This window comes from Ursus maritimus, unplaced genomic scaffold (genome assembly GCF_017311325.1).
Source record: "Ursus maritimus isolate PB19 unplaced genomic scaffold, ASM1731132v1 scaffold_17, whole genome shotgun sequence".
NCBI lineage: Eukaryota > Metazoa > Chordata > Mammalia > Carnivora > Ursidae > Ursus > Ursus maritimus.
In genome coordinates this window covers 55,252,080-55,271,545 of record NW_024424119.1, presented here as the reverse complement: position 1 = coordinate 55,271,545, position 19,466 = coordinate 55,252,080, and the positions used below count along the sequence as shown (strand labels likewise).

The 19,466-nt window shown below is 57.2% G+C and overlaps 1 protein-coding gene across 6 annotated transcripts; it reads right to left on the bottom strand.

Moving 5' to 3' along the window:
• Positions 1–514: 514 nt before the first annotated feature.
• PLPP7 (phospholipid phosphatase 7 (inactive)) lies at positions 515–17,385 on the bottom strand. Of its 6 annotated transcripts, none has more exons than XM_040632085.1 (4): positions 17,299–17,385; positions 16,387–16,548; positions 14,050–14,617; positions 515–1,231 (listed from the first exon to the last, which is right to left on the bottom strand). In XM_040632085.1, exons 3-4 carry the CDS (start codon positions 14,498–14,500, stop codon positions 867–869), a joined length of 816 nt encoding a protein of 271 aa, XP_040488019.1. In that variant the 5' UTR covers positions 14,501–14,617; positions 16,387–16,548; positions 17,299–17,385; the 3' UTR covers positions 515–866. The 6 variants fall into 6 exon arrangements, with proteins under 6 accessions (XP_040488019.1, XP_040488018.1, XP_040488021.1 ...); XM_040632087.1 differs by lacking the exons at positions 16,387–16,548; positions 17,299–17,385 and adding exons at positions 10,944–11,046; positions 13,165–13,357 and having other exon boundaries at positions 1,077–1,231; positions 14,050–15,044; XM_040632086.1 differs by lacking the exons at positions 16,387–16,548; positions 17,299–17,385 and adding exons at positions 10,905–11,046; positions 13,165–13,357 and having other exon boundaries at positions 1,093–1,231; positions 14,050–15,044.
• Between the last annotated feature and the right edge of the window lie 2,081 nt (positions 17,386–19,466).

Genomic DNA, 19,466 nt, shown 5'->3' with positions numbered 1-19,466 from the left:
GGCCCCTGGGGGCCAAAGCGGCACCGATGCCCGTGGCAGGGGGCTCTCCGCAGGCGGCACGCGACACTGGGTCTCCCCTGGCTCTGGGAGAGGCCCACTCGCGTCTCAGGCCCTCCGGATCCTGGGCAGCATCTCCCAAAACGTGCTTGAGGAGACTGCAGATCTTTGGGGGTTCGTAGCTCTTTCTCAAGAAAAGGGGTCTGTGGTCAAATAAGTTGAGGAAACACGGAATTAAACCGGGTCTGACGGGAAGCGTTTCTACAGGACTTGTCAGAGCCTTTATGACAACAATGGCCCTCGTGAACGGCCAGCATGGGGCAGAGTATGCAGCATTCCCCAAATTTATTTGACCACAAAACCTTTTTTCTTTCCAAAGCGTCTTGCAGGCCGGCGTCTGGCAGGGCGCCCTTCAGAAAGTGCTGCCCTAAGCTGTCGGTGGCCGTTAATGGCAGTGGCACCTGTGGTGGGCGGTGGCTGGGGTCTCTCGCCAGGCATGGCGCTGCGGCACGGGGGGAGGCACGGCCAAGCACTCAGCAGTCACGATGACGAAGGGACAGGACAAGACTCGGCCCCGCTCCTGCCACCTTGGTTCTCGCCTCTCTTCTCCAGGGCAGAAGCAAAGCACGGCTGTCCCACGGGCCCCCCGCCGCCTCGAGAGGACACTCGCAGCCTCCGCGGAGGAGCGGGGATGCTCGGCACTACCGGCCACACTGGCTACACCGCCCCCCCCCCCCCGGGGCCGCCCGGCCAAGGTCGCCAGCCTCCAACCGAGATGGGGGCGGTGAGGCTGCGGGTTCGCCGCGGCACCCTGCTGCTCCCGCCTCCTCTGTTGGGCCATCCCGGGTCCTGGAGCCGCAGGCAGGGGCTCACCAGGCAGAGATGAGCATCTGGCAGGTGTTGGAGGACATCCAGACCAGCTCCACCAGGCGGAACTGGAAGTAGCCGATGATGAAGCCCGAGATGACGTCGGTGATGTGGTGGCGGCCGATCATCACGCGAGACAGGCCCACGCAGAAGGCCCAGAGCACCAGCAGGACGCGCAGGGGCACCGCCAGCACCAGGTGGCTGAGGAAGAACTTGGACACCATGGCGGCGCGGCTGGCATGCCCGGCGGGGAAGGCGTAGACGTCCATGGTGAGGTAGTCCAGGAGGCTGGGGCTCGACTCGAACGGGCCACGTCTCTTGATGAGCTTCTGGACGCCGGCCACCGTCATGATGTCCAGGAGCAGAGCTGAGGGCAAGAGAGAGAGAGAGACCCGAGGGTCGGTCAGCGTCCCCTCCCAGCTCCGTGCCCCCACCCCGTCTTGCTTTCTTCCTTCCAGCCACACTCACCCCTGGGTTAGTGTTTCTACCTCGGAGCTTTGCCCGTGCTGTTCCCTCAGCCTGAACACCCTTCCCTGGGATATCCCCCCTGGCTCGTGCCTCCCCGACCACCTGTTCACCAAAGCCCTGGAGCTCTCTACCCCTCCCGGACTTCCTCCTTACAGCGTCTCTCAGCCCTGACACATCACACACTTTCCTAGCATTTCTCTCGGCTCCCTTCCCTGATGCCGCAGGTGCTCCATGAGGGTTCGGACCCGGTTTGTTCACGGTGCTCAGGAAAGGTGCTGCATGAGAGTGTGGGTCATTAGGGGAGCATTGCTGGCCCCTGTGGGCCCCTCGAAGGGCCTGACCCACCACCCTGGCTGGTGATCGTTCTCGAAGGACTTCACCGAAGTCCCTGCCGTGTTGAGAGCAGCACATTACCATCCCTATCTTTTAATTTGTTATTTATTTTTAAAAAGATTTTATTTATTTGAGAGCACGAGCAAGCAAGCAAGCAAGTCTGAGTGGGCAGAAGGGGCACAGGGAGAGGGAGAAGCAAGCCCCCCCACTGAGCAAGGAGTCCGATGCAGGACTCGATCTCAGGACCCTGGGATCATGACCTGAGCCAAAGGCAGACGCTTCGCTGACTGAGCCACCCAGGCGCCCTATTTTTATTTTTTAAGTAGGCTCCACACCCAACATGGGGCCCAATGTGGGGCTTGAAATCATGACCCTGAGATCAAGACCCGAGCTGAGACCAAGGTCAGAAGCTGAACCAACTGAGCCACCCGGGCGCCCTCCATCCCTGCTCTTTCAAAGTTAAGGTGAAATACACGTCACTTCAACGAAGAACCATTTGTAAGCGCATAGCTCAGTGGCATTTAGTACGTTCACAGGGCTGGGCAACCATCCCCTTTACCCAGTCCCAAAACACATGGATCATCCCGAAAGGGAGTCTGGTACCCGGCAAGCAACCAGTCCCTGTCGACCTCCCCGTGGCCCCAGCGGCCGCTTGTCTGCATTCTGTCTCGCTGGACTGGCCTCCTGTGGACGTTTCGCAGACAGGGAATTGCCCGCGTGGCCTTGCGTGCGTGGCTTTCACTTGGCACCAGCTACTTGGGGCCCACCCCCGCGGTGCGTCCGTTCCCCACTGCTAAGGCTGGATACTATTCCCCCGTCTGGAGCGAGCACCGCTGGTGTCTCCGTCCATCTGTCCGCGGACATCCGGGCTGCTGGCGCCTCCTGGCCATTACGAATGTTTGTGTACGACTATGTGTCGGGCGCCTGTGTCCAGTTCTTGGTGCCCACCTACGGAGGAGTCACCGCATCCTGTGGTGACACTACGTGTCACTTGTGTCACTTTGGGAAGGACTGTCACACTAGTTTCCACAGCAGCCAAACTGCATCACCCCCATTTTACGGAAGACAAGACAAAGCCTAGGAGATGGGAGTGTTCACCCCTGTGGCTCCTCCTTTCTGGAGGGTTCTGCCTTTTCCCTCCCCCACTGACTTATTCTCCCTCATCCTTCAGGCCTTGGCATGAACATCTCCTTCCCAGGGAGGTCTTCCCAGGCCTCCAGGTCAGGCCCCAAATGGCGCATTCCCAGCACACCACTCCCCTCCACGTCACTCGCCCGGCTGCCACCAAGGAACCCTCTGGCTGGTGAGACCCTGAGCATCGGCTCCCCCCCACCTTCCTGCACCATCTTTCCATGGAGGCGGGGGCCGAGGCTACTTTGTTCATGGGTTTGTGCCCAGGGCCAGGCACAGAATGGCAGTCTTTAGATGTCAGGGGAGTCACTGCCTGCTGTGAGTGGCCAGAGGGCTCTTCTCCCATTTGGGAGCACGGGGGTGGGGAGGACGTGGGTCTCCATCCATCCTGCCATCCCCCACCCACTCCGTGCTGTGTGGCCTTGGAAGGGGTGCCCTGTCTCTCTGTGCTGTTAGAGGAAGTCATGGTGCCAAGCCTCCGCTTTCACCCAGCTGATCACAGCGCCATCCAGACAGCCAATGGGGGGGCAATCTCCGAGGAAACCCTCCCCACCCTTAGAAAGGCCCTTGGAGACCCCTGCAGATCACAGCACCTAGAAGCCCTTCTTCAGATAATAGAGGAGACCGGGCGTCATAGTGTCAACCAACCTCACGAGTGTCCCAGCCCGGGGAGCCTCTGGACTGTGCGACCTCGGGCAAGTCATTCACCTTTTCTCACCAGGACGATGAGATCACAGACACCTACCTCCTGGGGGTGTCGGGCACAGGTGACTAGCCATCCCGTGTTTGCCTGGGACAGAGCAGTTTCCCAGGACACAAGACATTCAGGGCTCAAACAGGGACGTCCCAGCAAACTGGGGTGAGCTGGTCCCCCGACATGCCCGGCACAGCACGAATGCTGCCGCTATGCGGTAATTCACTGCAGCCCGGCACCCGGAGCTTTTCTGGAAACCGCAGTGGATGTCCAAATTGCTGGCCTACAACTGCTCTCGCTCAGACATGGAGAAAAATCCAACCAACTTTTGAAAAAAAAGATGCAGTAGTTTACAGATTAGAAAACAAGAGCAACATTTTAAATCACCTGCAATCCCGCCCCCCAGAGGTCGCCGCCGTTCCAGACCCTTATCCATCGACAGGACGTAGATTTAATAACATCTGTACCACTCTCTGCACACGGTTCTGTAACCTGCTTTGGAGAGTCTGGCCACACCCCTGCCCCCCGACTCCCACAGCTGTGGCAGATGAAGCCCCGTGGTGTGTTTATTTCAAGGTCCCAGCATGGGACGTTCAGATTGCTTCCAAATGAACACTGCACTGGTCAGTGTACAACTTCTTGGCCTTCCTTGTTACCTGCCCATCCCCCACCCCGCAGGGCTGCTGCCTGCTGTCTGGTCTCTTGGTTTGGGATCTGAACCCCTGAACCCCTCCCCTTCCACTCTCAGTAGCCACAGGGCTGGCTGATGTGTGCCCACCTTGGGAGCTGCCTGGCCAGCGAGGGAGGACAGGAGCAGGAAGTAGTAGACAGAGAGCCTACCGGCCTGAGGGAGGAAGAGCCACAGGGAGGGAGAGAACCTCATTCCACAGGCATCCACTCCTCAATTCCACGGCAGCTCGTTCCCGGGAGCTGGCCAGCCGGGGAGGTGTGTGGCCAGCCAGCCCACTGACCCAGGCGGAGGCCAGGCCCAGGCTGTGAGCCCCTGGAGCCTGTGGGAGGTCACAGTCTCAGCAGGAGAGAGGGACCAGGGACTGCAGTTCCCCAGGGCAGGTGGGAGCTGAAGGGAGGCAGCTGACCCCTGGGGCTCTCGGCTTCAAGGGGCAGCAGAGGCAGAAGACCAGGGAGGAGGGGGCAGTTCTTGGGGTGGGGGTTCAACTTGCAGCTTCCAGGATCATGGGTGGGGTCAAGTTCTTCCTGCACTAATTAAGGACAAGCCCTTCACTTTTCAGGACCTTGACCCACTCGCCTGGAACGGGCTTGTCACAGGACACAGTGAGCTCATCAGTGCCCAAGAGGCGTCTAGCACAGCCTGTGTGTGTTGGTCGATGGCACGGCCTGTTATCATCCCTCAGTCCCTGCTGGCCTGACCCTGGCGGCTAGCTGGCATCAAGCAGGGGCACTGGCAAAAGGGTTTCCTTCTGTGAGGACCCACCAGGGTCAGACTCGTGGCCCCGGTTCTGAGACCTCCATCACCTGAAGAGAAGTCAGAGCGTCCAGGGCCCGGGCTTCCCTGGTGCTGGGGGGCAGTGGCCAGCCACAGTCCGGGTGTCAGGTGGGCTGCCAGGGCCTGGGGGGCTAACGTAGACTAGGATTAGGCCCTGAAATAGAGCCAAACAGGACACCAGCCACTGGAAGACACAGTTGTCTGTCCAACTTGTGACCAAGTTTCTCAGCCAGAAAACCAGGGCTCATCAACTCGGCAAGTTGTTGCCTTCCCAGACAAGTGTGAGTCCTGGCAGACGTGTCCACAGAGGAAGGCAGGAGGGAGGGAGCAGCGGTGGCACCTCTAGGCTGCACAGCGGGTGCCCCAGGCTCAGGGCCCCGCTCAGATTCGGTGGCTGAGGCAAGATGGGCTTGTGCTCCAATCTCCCCACAAGCCCCAGCTCTCCTCATGGGTGGTCAGGATCCACAGGTCAAGAACTGAGCTAGACCCACACCCTCCACATTTTGTAGCAACAGCAGAACCTTTTTTCCCCAGTGAAAGCATACACAAAGGCTCAGTACAAAGGCGGCCCTGTGCTGAAGCTGGGGGGTGCTCGGCCCCGCGGTCTTCCCCTGCCCGCCCCCCTCCACAGGAGCTGCCTGTGTCCCACGACTTAAAAGCCCTGCATCTGGGCCTTTGGGAAACTGCTGCTATCTCTGGCTAGTTCCGTCTCTTGAGGCCATAATGAGGTAGAGATGCTACCCCTTTGCCCCATGCCCTTCGGAAACCGCTGGGCCAGCCTGGCTATCCCGCTGTCCTGGCCATCTTAAGCCTTGTTCATTCATTCCCTTGACCTCCAGCTCTTGGGTAGGTCAGGCAGGGCTGGGCCTGGGGCCGGAAAGCCAGGCTGGCAGAGCGCCTTCTGGCCAAGGCGGCAGGCGGGCGGTAAGCACTTGAAACAGAGTTCCTTTGCAGGTGCAAAGGGCCGGTGGTCTCCCCGTCACCACACGGCAGCCGTCCCATCCCGTGCTGAGGCTGGGAAGCTGAAGACTCAGGATGGCTCTCCAGCGGGGCGGATGGCCTTCCCCTGGGCCTCCCACTCCCCAGTTCCGCTCCTGCTGCCCAGACAGGGCGACTCTCCCCTCCTCCAGCACTGTGGCCAGCCCTCGCTGTGACCGTGATTCCGACACTGTCTGCGCATAATCTAGACCCCAGAAATAGAAGCAAATGGCGCCATCACTCAGGCCTCCGTGAATTCCGCTCTCACGGCACTGTTAAGTTCCCTGACCTACATTCCTCCTGGACTTGGAGGGAGGCAAGGGGGGCCCCTCGGGGAAGGTCGGCCTGGCAGGATGCTCAGGGGCGAGGGGCAGGAGAGTAGCCGAAGCCTGCTGTCCCCTGACAGCTGACCTGAGCGGAGCCGACCAGGTAACCTCCTCCCCAGCCTCCACGTCCCGCTGTCAGCCAGGGCATGCACCTGGGCTCCAGAATCGGAGGCCACCTTCAAGGTCAACTGCTTGCGAATTGCATGACCTTGGCACGTCCCTCTGTCAGAGCCTCCCTCCCTTCACTGACAAAATCCTGGAGGCTGCTCGGAGGGCTGCTCGCGGGAAGCGCTTCATAAATGGTGCCTGGGACAGGGTTTGGCCTCCCTCACCGCCTCTCATGCCCGTCCTGGTGGCCATCTCCATGCTCAGAGCCTCTCAGCAAGCAGGACTCTGAGGCGCCTGACACCCAGGTGGGAGCACAGCCATTCCCCAGGCCCTCCTGCCCCGGCAGCCTCCCGGCCTCAGAGCAGGACGAGACCCTGCCTTGGTGCTCACTGTCCTTCCCCAGCCCAGAGACACTGGGGGCCTGTGCTGCCCAAGGAACCGGGGGGTCACAGGGGTGCAGGGGTGAGGCAGGAACCAGAGCTTTCTTAGGAAAGAACAGCTATCATGGGGGATTTGGAATTGGCTGCTCCTGAGGTCTCGACTGCCTGTGACTGGCTGCTTGTGCGTGTGTGTGTGTGTGTGTGTGTGTGTGCACGTGCGCGTGTCTGCCTGGAGGCAGGGGAATGGCTGGGATGACCTCTGATGGCCCCTGTGGAGCATTCGCTGCTTTCCAGCATTGGGAATCAGGCTGGGTAGGAAGTGGGAAGCGGGAGGTGGTGGACTCAGGAAGAAGCAAAGCTCAGCTGTACAGGGGCTCTTTGTTGGCTGTGGCGGGGACAGGTTTGTGGGCCGTGACCCTCACTGGTGGAGGCTGGGAGGAGGGGTCCCAGCCCTTCTGGCCTGGGGGTCGACCCCGCCTCTCATCCCCTATTCCAGCCTCTTGAGGAGCTGGGGGACCAGCCCGCAGTGCTGTGGGGCGGTGTAAATGGGCCTCAACTTTCTGAAGGGCATTTGACCTCAGACCCAGAGCCTTTACAACACATGTCCCTTGACTCAGCTCTTCCGCCTGTAGGAATATCTCCTTGGGAAATAATTAGGGATGTGCACCATGATTCATGGTCAAGGACGGCCGCTGCAGCATTCTTCATAACACTGAAAACCGCACCAACCCAGTGCCCTTGAGTAGGAGACAGATGGGACACATGGTGGCCAAGTCTAGACAACGGTGCGCTCGGAGGCCACGGCCAACGATGAGGCGGCTGTGTATTTACAGCCACGAGGGAGCGCGGTGGGGCTTTTTGTTAAGTGGGAAAGGATAAGCACCAAACAAGATTTACAGCAGGTCACTTTTCTTATACAATAAGATGTAAATGTGTTCGTAGGCAGAGAAAAAAAGTCTGGACGGCACCACACTGAATGGTAACAGGAAGCACTGAATGCTTCTAGGTGGGAAGACAAGGGTGATTTTCATGGTCTTTTTGTGATTCTGCATTAAAATTTTTCCTTACCACAAGCAAGCATTACTTGGGCACATTTTAAAAAAGTTATTTTTACAGGGGCGCCTGGGTGGCTCAGTCAGCTAAGCGCCCGACTCTTGGCTTTGACTCAGGTCATGATCTCAGGGGCGTGAGGTCGAGCTCGGCCTCTGGCTCTGCGCTGGGCGTGGAGCCTGCTTGAGATTCTCTCTCTCCCTCTCCCGCTGCCCCTCCCTGCTCTCGCTCTCTCTCAAATAAGTGAATCTTTTTTTTTTTTTTTAAGATTTGTTTATTTATTTGAGACAGAGTGGGGAGCAAGAGAGAGAGAGCACACATGAGTGCGTGGATGGGCAAAGGGAGAGAGAGACAGGCAAGGCTCGATCCCAGGACCCTGAGATCATGACCTGAGCCGAAATCAAGAGTCAGACGCTTAACCAACTGAGCCACCCAGGCGCCCTTCAAATAAATACATCTTTAAAAAAAAGTTATTTTTACAAAAGGACAAATATTGCATGACTGCACTTTTATGAGGTCCCCAGAATAGACAAGCTCATAGACACAGAAAGCAGTGGTTACCAGGAGTTGGGGGATGGGTGCGGACACTCTGCCAAGGGAAGTAAGTGAAGGAGGAGTTCTTGGTCACCGGGGGGTCGGAGCGTCACTTTGGGAGGTGGGTGGGGTGATGGTTGCACACAACGTGAATGCACTTGCAGCTCCCGAATTTAGCACTTAAATGTGGTCTCGGGGGTAAGCTGATGTTACCCGTACTTCGGCACACGCACACACAAGTTATTTAAAAAAACCAGCGCATGGTTCGGCGGGAAGCAGCTCTCAGGGAGGGGCGCAGGGAGCAGAGGGGTGGGGTGGGGGTGGGGGAGTCCTGAGAGTAGGCGAGAACCTTCTAGTCTCTTAGCACTGGGACATCCGCTTCGCTGGGCTGTGTGTGTGTGTGTGTGTGTGTGTGTGCGCGCGCACGCGCGAACACATGCCGGCTGCCTCTCCTGACCTGGGCAGCCCCTGAGGGCAGCCAGAGCCACGCCCCCAGCCCCAGGCACCCGGGAGGCGACAGGGTGGCCCTGGCCTGTCTCTATCTCCCCTGGCCTGAGTGATTCTGAGCACGTTCCGAAGCTTCGTAAGTAACTTCACAGGTTTCCATTGCTCAAGGAAGAATCCAGATACTTAAGCCGGCTCCACTTATCTCTGAAAACCGTCGGGGTACAAGGAAATCAAAACTATGGGCATTGGAGTCTGACAGCAACGTCTATTCATTCAGCTGAGCACCAGGCAGTGTAGACACGAGCCCGTACAATTGTTCGTGGCCACAAGGGCAGCTGTCAGGACGGTGCCTGGGCAGGGGGCAGCTGAAGGCCCCCCAGAGGGACTGACATCTCACTGAGCCCCACTGAGACATGACAAGTGAAGCAGGGGTGGGGGAAGGAGGCGGGCTGCTCTCCCCCTGCAGAGCTGGCAGGGAAGGCTGGGGGCAGCCTAGGTCGCCATCAGTTAGGGACAGGCTCCGCAAGTCTTGGGGATGGTCATCACCACGCTGCCCTGAGAGCAGGGCCCGGTGGGTGGCGAGGGAGAGCTGACAGCACGGATTATATGGAGGGTCTACACAAGGAGGCTGGGTGGGTGTAGGGCAAGGCCGAGGGACCAGTCTGGTTTCTGAACCTTCAAGCTTGAGGCGAAGGGATGTGGGGCTGAGATCATGATCCCAAAGGGCACGTTCACAGCCCAGCGGGTCCTTTGCTGCCCATGAGGAGGAGGCCGAGCTGGCAAAACATCCCAGAAACAGATGCTATGTTAGCATGTGCCACATGGGGCCAGGGGCCCATGCAGCGGATGTCATTCCTGGGGAGGGGGTTTAAGGGAGACACTCACTTTTCTCGTCGTCTGTCCTTACAATGCTTGCATTTTCCAGACTGTAAGAATGTATAATGAAAAGGAGCTCCACATCACTAATCATTAAGGAAATGCAACTCAAAACCATGAGATACCACTTTTCACACTCACTAGGATGGCTATTATCAAAAACCAGAAAACAGCAGGCGTTGGCAGGGACCTAGGGAAACTGCAACCCCTGTGCGTTACTGGTGGGAACGGAAAACGGTGCAGCGGCCATGGGCAACAGTACGGGGGTGCCTCAAAAAATTAAACATAGGATTACCATTTAATCCACCAATTCCACTTCTATTTATCCCAAAGCCCTGAAAGCAGGGACTTGAACAGATGTATGCACACCTGTGTTCCCAGCAGCACTATTCACAACAGCCGAAAGGCAGAAGCAACCCAAGTGCCCACTGACGGACGATGGATGGACAAGGTGTGGTCTACCCACACCGTGGAACATTATTCCGCCTTAAAGAGGAAGGAAATCCTGTCACCTGCTACGACATGGAGGAACCTGCGGGACATTAGGCAAAGTGAAATAAGCCAGACACAGAAGGACAAATACCGTGTGATTCCACTTTTCCGAGGTCCCTAGAGAAGTCGAGGTCATAGAGACAGGAAGTGGAAGGGTGGGCGCCAGGGTCTGGGGGAGGGGAAATAGGGAGTTAGTCTTTACTGGGGGCTGAGTTCCGGTTTGGGAAGATGAAAAAGTTCTGGAGATGGGCATGGTCACGGTGAATGTTTTTAATGCTTGTGAAGCGTGGATTTAAAAGTGGTCAAAATGGTAAGTTTTGTATCATGTCTATTTTTCACAATAAAAAATGATACAGAGGGGCGTGTGGGTGGCTCTGTCGGTTAAGTGTCTGCCTTCTGCTCACATCATGATCCTGGGGTCCTGGGGTCCTGGCACTGAGCCCTGCATGGGGCTCCCTGCTCGGCGTGGATTCTGCTTCTCCCTCTGCTCCTACCCCTGTCTGTGCTCTCTCTGTTGCTCTCTCAAATAAGTGAAAAATTTAAAAAATGATATAGAAAAAGAAGAATGTATAGTTTTCATAATTGGGAAAATCCCAATAAAGAGATCATGGCAACAGGGCATGGGAGCCGTTGTCCACCAAGGACAGGCCCACGAAGAAACCGGGATGGGCTAGGTCCCGCCTGTCTCGTGGCTCCCCTTGGGATCATCAAGCTGAGAGCTGCAGGGGAGGGACAAGGCAGGGGACGAGGCATCTCACAGGCATCTAGAGACTGCAGGCCTGGGACTGCTTTGATACCGGTGATGGTGAGGATGTGGTCACCGCTGGTTCATGAGCGCTGACGGGCATTGGGACGCGCCAAGCTTCTAATGTGTGCTCTTCGGTGAAGTGTCCCAGCCACCTATTTGACAGATGAGGGTAATGAAGCTCAGAGAGGCCAAGTCGCTTGCTCGAGTTCCCACAGCAGGGCTAGGATTTGCACCCAGGTCCAGCTGACTCTGGAGACCAAGGTTTTGCCAGCTGCTCAGATCCCTTTTGGCTTTTTCTCCAGTCTGGGCAGCATGCCCTGGGGGAGGGAACGCGGAGCAGGGGGGCGGTGCAGAGAACTTCCTCCTGGCCCAGCTGGGACTCCTCCCAGGCCCCTCGGCTACAGCTCCCATTTCCCAAGGCCCCTGAATTTTCTGTTCTGGGGCCGCAGGGACCCCAGGTCCCAACTGTACAGGTGGGGTCTCCGATCCCAGGGCACTGGGTGTCATTGGACCCCCACTGGGGATGTTCACCTGCCACCCCTGTGCCAAGTGCTTTCTCAGCTTTCCATAAGCCCTGGAGCCCCATGTACAGTTTGGGAAACTGAGGCTCCAGGATGGGACCCGGCCTGACCAAGTTCACAGAGAGAGAAAGGATCACAGAAGGACGGACAGAGCCCAGTCTGGCCTTGGAGCCTGTGCTCTAGGATTGAAGGCTGCCCCCTTGGCCCCCCCCAAAGACTGAAGGATAGACAGAACCCTGCGGTTTGAGCTCAGTGGATGGGCTGCTCTCCCCAGGTGCAGAATGGCGCAGGCAGCCCCCTTGGCAGGTGGGCCAGAGCTGTGGGATTAGAACCCACCTTGGCTACTTGCTGGAGTTTCCTCCCATGGAACTGGAGGGCTTGCTCTGCCTCCCCCCAGAGTGAGCTGAACCCATGGAGCTCTCTGCCTGCTCTCAGCAGCTGCTGTGGAGTGGCCGCCTTGTGCTGGGCCCTGATTTCTCCGTGGTCTTGGTAACTAGATACCCAAGCAAACGGGCTGGTAGGTGGAAAACGTCCCCCCAGACCCTTTGCCCCTTACTGCATATATGACCCTTCACCTCCTTGCTGAGTTCATGCTTCTGGAATGGATTGGGTGGTATGCTCAGCCTACAGACTGACGGTGAGTGGGGAGGTGACAGGTTTGCCATCTGGAGGATGCGGTTTTGGTTCCTGGGCTGACCACTAACACTTGTGTGGGGTGGGCATGTCCCTTGACCCCTCTGAGCCTCAGTTAACTCATCTGTAAAGTGGGTATATTAATATTTATCTTATTACATCAACAAAAATATTTTTAAATTATGAAATCGGGATGTTCATGGCATAGTATTTGATAAAGCTCAATAAATTCTTCCTCAAGAAGGGAGGCATCTCGAATCTTGGCCTTCGTCCTCTGAAGAAGACACCTTGTGCCCACAGGCGTGGGTTGCTGGAGTGAGCCAGAAACTTCCTCTTGACAGGCTAGAGCTGCTCCCAGTTCTCACCCCCGCCCCATCTCTGACTGGCTGCATGACCGTGGGCAAGCCACCTCCCTGTGCCTCAGTTTCCTCCTCTGCACAAGGGAAAGGATGACTGCCTCTCCCTCCCGGGGCTGTGCGAGGATTAGAAGCGATAGTGTGCCTTCCGTAATGCTGGGCTCACCATAAACACCAGCATCACCACCTCCAACATCATCCAGGGAGGGCTGCGCAGACGGGGTCCAGGGGGCAGGGTCGAGAGGGAGGATCAAGGGTGCCTTCTCACCCCTGTCCTTGGACACCAGACAACCTAACGCCCAACACAGCTTTCTCAAACTTCTGCCCTGTCTGGGGCTGTCACAGCCCCAGGGTAACCTTGGCTAATGAGTACAGGGTTCTGCCCCTGGAAGCCCCGGCACCTCAGCCACCTTGCTCTGCCCCCCGCTCCCAAGCCCCTGGCACTGCGCCTGGAAAGAGCACAAGCCTGGGTATCAGGCGGACCCGGCGCAAATCTCGAGCTCTGCAGCCTTGGCCAGGTCGGTTTATTTATAGGAACCTCAATTTCTTAATCTGTAAAGTGGGAGTGATAATAGCACCAGTCACGTGGGACTGTCTATTCCCGAGAAATAACAAGTAACGTAAACACTTTAAAAACAAGAACAAGAAACATTGAGGGTGCAGGAGGCGACTGACCCATTCCTCCTCCCTACGTCCCACCCACAGAGCGTTCAGCCCCAGCCCCTCTGAGACCTGAGCAGGGAGACAGAGGTTATCCTACCTTCCTCCAGGACCGCAGCTCTCAGTGGCCCCGCCTACACCTTTTCCGGAGCGCAGTGTTTGCTGAACCTGAGACCTCTGCCTGCCTGTGCCCAAAATGGTGGCCATGCTGGGAGGGCCGAGGGGATCCACATGGGCCCAGCATGGAGGGTGGAAGCCGGGGTTCCCCCAGCACCTTGGGGATCTGGAGGTGCCTGGAAGTGGGCAGGATGGGGGCCAGGTGTCACCCCGTGAGTGGAGGGGAGGCCCTGACTTCCACATGGGTCCCATGTGGCGCCTGGCACAGGGCAGTGCTGAGCTGAAAGACGCTGGTGGCAGAGACTATGGTAAGACAAACCAAGGACCTGGCCCGCTCCTCCAGCGACTCACCTAGGGAAGCAGCAGGTAAGGACCCTAGGCGGCCACAAGTGGGCGGAGTCACAGACTGGACCTCCTATGCCCCCAGGCAGGGTCCCTGAACCAAGCAGAAGGGACATTGGGACAGCTCACAAGTGCTGTCTGAACTCAAGGACCCCAACCCATGGGATGGGAGTCACCCCGATCTAGGATACTTACTAGGATCCCCGCTCCAGGACCCCCACCAGACTCCTGACGGCCTCCCTCAAGGCCACAGCCTCCAGCACTCCCTCCCTTCAGGTCGCGTCTGGGGCAGTGGTGCACTTTGCCGAGAGCTGGGCCTCTGCATCCTCGAGGCCCCCACTTTGGAGGGGGTGCCAGGCTGCACATCCCTGGTTCTCTCTTTCCCAAGCTAGAGGCTTGCCTGTTTCTGGGACACCTTTCCTGCCTAACCCATTAGATCATTGCAGTTGGTTTCTGAGGGCCCCACTCATCCTGGCCGGGGTGGAGGGGCCTGGCGGGGTGGGTGGTGGGCGGCGGGCACACTCACCCAGGAGCAGGTTCATGAGCACCTCCTGGCCGGCCAGCGTGCTGCTCTTCACCAGGCAGAGGATGGTACCCCCGATCCAGGGGATGCCGTGGCCCGTGATGCCAATGAGCTTGACCATGGAGCGGGCGCTGGCCCAGGACGCGGCACGGCCGGCACACACCCCCAGCCGCTTGGACATGCAGATGTCAATGGCCAGCAGGGAGTTGAAGGCGATGCCCTTGAAGGAGGGGTTCAGCTGCATGCAGTCCTCCTCGGGCAGCTGCTGTGACTGGCGCCGCTCGCGGGCCCCATCACCAGGGGGTGGGGGCTGCGCCGAGGGGCCCGGGGCCTTCTTGCCTGAGCTGCGGGGCTCCGGGGCCCCCTTGGGGGGCTGGTTCAGGGACAGGAACTCAGCCCGGTTGAGGACATTGTTGCGGTCCCGGGCTCGGGCGCGGCTCTGGGAGGCTGGCATGGTGACGTTCACGCGTCGAGGGCCGGTGCCAGCCTGGCTATGAGGCCTTGTCCCCGAAGACAGGAGCTGCCCCGGGAGCTATCACCACTCCCTGCCTCCTTGTCTTCTCCACAGCAGCTGTTAAATATAGAGTGGAGGATTGCACATGGCTGTTTACCTCCGGCTGCCACCGGGCTCCGAGGGGACGTCAGTGCCAGCTGGGCAGCCAATCGAGCCCACCGATGCGGGCCAGCGCCAATGGAGCCACTGGGGAGGCAGACGAGTCCACAGCTGCGGCCTGGCTGCCTCGGGCCTGGGCTATTTAAATCTTCCAATGGCTCATTCCCCGGGTTTGGGGGACTCTGGGAAATGTAGTCCTCCTGCTGCTCTGGCCTCAGCTGGGCCCCGGGCCAGAGGCCCAGATGTGGGCTCTGGAGCAACCCCTGTTTTTACCAGGTTCCCTCTGAGCAGTGCAGACCCCTGTGAGCCAGGCCTGCCCGTCCCCCTGGCCTGGGCACTTGGACCTGGTCCCGTGGACGGGACAGCGAAGCCAGGTCAAAGGCTTGTCTGGGCACCAGACGGAGTGAAAGACGTCACTGACAGCATCATCTTGGGTCCCCTGGGGCCAGGCCCAGCCCCTCCCCTCTGCGACAACATTTCATTAACCTGGCAGGCTGGGGTTTTACTTTTATTTTTTCATCAGTCTTGAATTTGGCTTCCATGCATCAGAGTCCAATCAAATGGCAATCTGTAAGATTTGATTTCCATTAGAGGGAAGGCTAATTGATCGGCTGGTAATGGATCTGCCCCTTGGAGGCTGCCTACGCCGCTTGGAGTTTTGCAAAGGACTGGGGCACTCCAGCAGCCTCAGGCAGCCCCATGGCTATCAGACTCCTGGCACCGTGCGAGAGGCCTGGCACGTGTCGTGAATGAATGGTCCGTCCCTGTCCCTGGGAAGCTCAGTTCGGGGGGATTAAACAAACTACATGTAAATGACTGCAGGTGTAGAGATGTGGGTACGATCACAGAACCATGGCCCTGGGTTTGGCTTGGGAACCATGGGGGGCTTCCCCAGGAAGGAAGAACAGGTGGGAGGCCCTAGACAGGGGAGAGCCTACCCTGCAGGAGGTCCAGGAGGACCATGTGGCTGGTGCATAGTGCAAAAGGACAAGAGAGGCTGAGAGCCCAAAGAGGGCAGACCAAAGGGCCCAGTCAAGGATTTAGGGTTTGAGTCAGGCCTCTCTGTCCCCTCCCACCGGGTGACTGGAGGAACCCAAAGTCTCCACAGCCCTTACAGGGCTGACTGGGTCTGGGTTCAAGGGAAAGCCACTGGTATAGAGTGACCAGAAGAGTCGGGAGTGAATGCCCTGGTCTCACGATCTCACAATTCAGGGTGGCCAAGGCCTGTCTGTCTGCCCCGCTGGGATGGAGGCAGGAGGCTGTGACTTCCCTTCCAACCACGGAGCCCACCTGTGAAGCCCTGGGCCCACCCCACAGCCTGCCAGGCACCAGGTCTAGAGCCTCCCAAGGACATTAAGCTACCTGAGGTGGGGTGAGTGCTCTCTGGCCACAGGGCACCAGCTGTGGGCTCCAGAGTCTGACAGATGGGGGATGACCTGGGCTCTGCTGCCAACTAGCTGCAGGATGTTGAACAAGCCACTTGTCCTGTCTGGGCCTTGGTTTCTCCACCTGTAACTTGGGAATCATAGTGTCTACCTTTCAAAAGCTATCGTGAGGTCAATGAGATGATGTTTGTTAAATGCCGAGCAGGGTCCCTGCCACATAGTGAGCCTTCCACCCAATCGGTTAGGAACTGATCCTGTTTAACAAAAAAGGCACAGTCCTCTCTCCCCTCTGGGCGCCCCCCTCAGAAGAACCCCCCACCGAAGTCTGGGACCAATGCATACCTGTTGGTGTGAAGCCAGACCCCAGGAGCCCTGAGTCCAGGATTCCTTGCAGACTTCCTGGCATTCCTCTTCCAGGGGGTCCCATGCAGACCACATAGCTACAGAGGAGGACGTCCTAGCCTCTTGGGTAGGAACGGTGGCCGTGCTGCCTCCTCCCGGACCCTGGACAGACGCAGACGGAGAGGAACTCAGAACTCGTGGATAGTGGGCAGTGTGCTGAGCTATGTGCTCTGATTCACACTCTATAACCAACCTTTCCGTGAAGATGTGATACCACCCCCATTTTACAGATGAGGATGTTGAGGCTCAGAGGTGTGAAGGCCCCCCCAGCCAAGAAGACTAAAAGAGTGGAGGTTCAACTCCCAAGCAGTCCCTGGGGGGGAATATAAGGGCTTCCAGACAGAGATCCCTCAGACAGCTGGGACCTGGGTGTGCTTGCTCAGTTCTCCACCAGGGCACTCATCTCACTCTTCCTGGGTGGGGCCCCTGACCTCGGCTGACCTCTAGAGGGGAAGAGGAGCCCAGCCCAGATTGGGGCTATTAATACCCCGAGGCCTGTGTCAGCATCCTGGTCTGGTCAGAGCTGCCAGCAGGTTCTGAGGGCCACAGTGGGCTCTATGCTGAGGAGGTCCATGAAGTCCAACTGGGCTCTGGCCTGGGAGTAGTTAAGAGTGGCTCTGGAGTGAGACAGCCCCAGGTTCACACCGTGGCTCAGCCACCTCCAGCTTAGTGACCACAAGTGAGTCCCATGAGCCCTCCTGACCTCTGTTCCTCACTCTGGGGGGCCGGTGGAAGGATGGTGTGAGGGGCTCACTCAGCCTGGGACCTGCTCCTCCCTCCATAAGGTGGGGCGACCCCATTCACATTCTCAGACAGCTGAAAAGTAGGCTCCACCCCTTTATGAGGCCCTACCATAGACCACACAGTCCCACTTCTCAAGGATTCTCAGAGTCCATTCATTCATTGAATCGATGCTTTCATTGATCTCTTCCTGAAGTCTAGTTGCGGAGATAGAATACACACCCATGAAATAACCAGCCAGCTTATAAAACAGTTTACTTTTACCAATGCCCTTACCTTTTTTTTCTTATTGTCAACATATTACATGCTTACTGAAATAAATTCAATAAATACAGATAATATAGGTACAATCCTACTGCCTGGAGACCGCCACTGTTCACAGGAGGGCAGTCAGGTTATAAAGGAATTCTCACTTGTCTCATTTCCAATTATTGAAATATTTTACAAAACCAAGTATTACTTTAATAATCAAAGAAGAATACATATTAAATCAAAGAAAGAATATATTAAACAAACTATCTCTACATATCATATATACACAAATACACATTAACAAATATGTTTTATGCCCTTTAAAAAAATAACTTACCCTTGGGGCACCTGGGTGGCTCAGTCGTTAAGCGTAGGTCATGATCCCGGGGTCCTGGGATCGAGCCCCGCATTGGGCTCTGTGCTCAGCTGGAAGCCTGCTTCTCCCTCACCCACTCCTCCTGCTGGTGTTCCCTCTCTCGCTGTGTCTCTCTCTGTCAAATGAATAAATAAAACCTTAAAAAAAATAACCTACCCTTTTCACTTAATATAAACCCGGCCGTGTTTCCATGACAACCCGCCATTTTTCAATGGCTGCTTGGCATTTTGTCATGTGGATGGGCCATACTTTATGTAACAACCCCTTATTATTGGACATTTAGATCGTTTCCATTTTATGACGATACGAAACTATTCTGGCACAGCCATCCTTATACGCACACCCCTGCACACCGAAGTAGAATAGAAATACGTGGTTCAAGGGCAAGTGCCAAATACGACCATGTGCTCAGGCACGCATCTGGCAGGCCAACAGGAGCCACGTACTGCAGGGCCCGGACCTGGAAAAGCACGGATTATAGACATGTCCAGGCAAACACAGCAAGTCCAAGCACCCTTTTCCCATGGTAGAGATGAGGAATTGCTGCCTAGGGTGCGGGCATCACCTGTGAGGCCACAGAGCTGGCCAAGGCCAGTGAGGGGATGTGGGCTGGCGGGTCCCTGCAACTCTGAGCCCACAGGCTGTCCTGGCCACAGGTCCCCTAGCTTCTCCATTTCCTGATGGCTTGGCACCAATTCCCTCGCCTACTCATGGAACGCTTCTTGAGGACTGCTCTGCACCAGGCCTCCTGCAAGGACCAGGGTGGAGTGCAAAGGTGACTTGGAGGTGCCCCAAGCCTGCAGACCACCTGGCCTCCCCTGAGCCACTGCCCTACCTGGCCTGTGGTCCACACAACCTTCCTGTTCCAGCCCTGTCAGGTGCTGAGAGAGGGTGAAGCGACTTGCTAGGACCCACAGCTGGGAAGAGGCAGAGCAGGATTCAGACTCGGGTTGTGGGACCCAGAGCAGTTTGTACATAGCAGACACTTGCTATCTGTTGTCTTTAAATGTTGAAGATTTACTACTGCTATTTACCACTACTGCTAAGCGTTTATGTATCATTAACTTGCACTTAATAGTTGCTCCGTGCCTACTTGGAGCTAAGTGTGTGCCCCTGAACTGTCACAGCAACTTGACCGGCTTTTAGTCTTCATCGCCCAAATGGGAACATCAAAGCTCAGACATGAATGGGGTCTATCTGGGTCATCGAGTGAGCCAGAGGAGCACCCCAGGATTCACACCTTGCCCCAATACCCCTAACCCCCCTCTGCTCTTCTCCTTTTCCCTTGGTCGTAACACTCATTCTCTGTACGTTTATAGCTCATGTCCTCCGAGCAGAGTGTCAGCTCATGGGGCAGGGACTGTCCTCTACTTGTTTGCATATGGGCCTGGAGTCCCAGGCAGGGCCTGGCACATAGTAGGCGGCCAATATATATTTATCAAATAAATGACTCTGTTTCCGAAGGCTGGGCTCTAATCTACAAGCCTCACCGTCAAAGACGGATGGCCAAAGGAGGCCGGTTGTTTGTGATGACCCCAGGAGGGAAGGGGAAGGGACTGGGGGAAGAAGCTCCACGACGGGCCAGCGGGAGGCGTCCCGGGGAGACGCACAGCTGGAGGGGAGAGGTGGGAAGGGCAGCGGCGGGGCCCTT

What these genes read in the sequence shown, in the direction of transcription:
- PLPP7 (XM_040632085.1), bottom strand. Translation starts at nt 14,500, where the DNA reads ATGCCAGCCTCCCAGAGCCGCGCCCGAGCCCGGGACCGCAACAATGTC. An exon ending in GCTCATGAACCTGCTCCTGG is followed by an intron (nt 1,232 to 14,049) that starts GTGAGTGTGCCC and finishes TCTTGCCCTCAG; the next exon opens with CTCTGCTCCTGGACATCATG.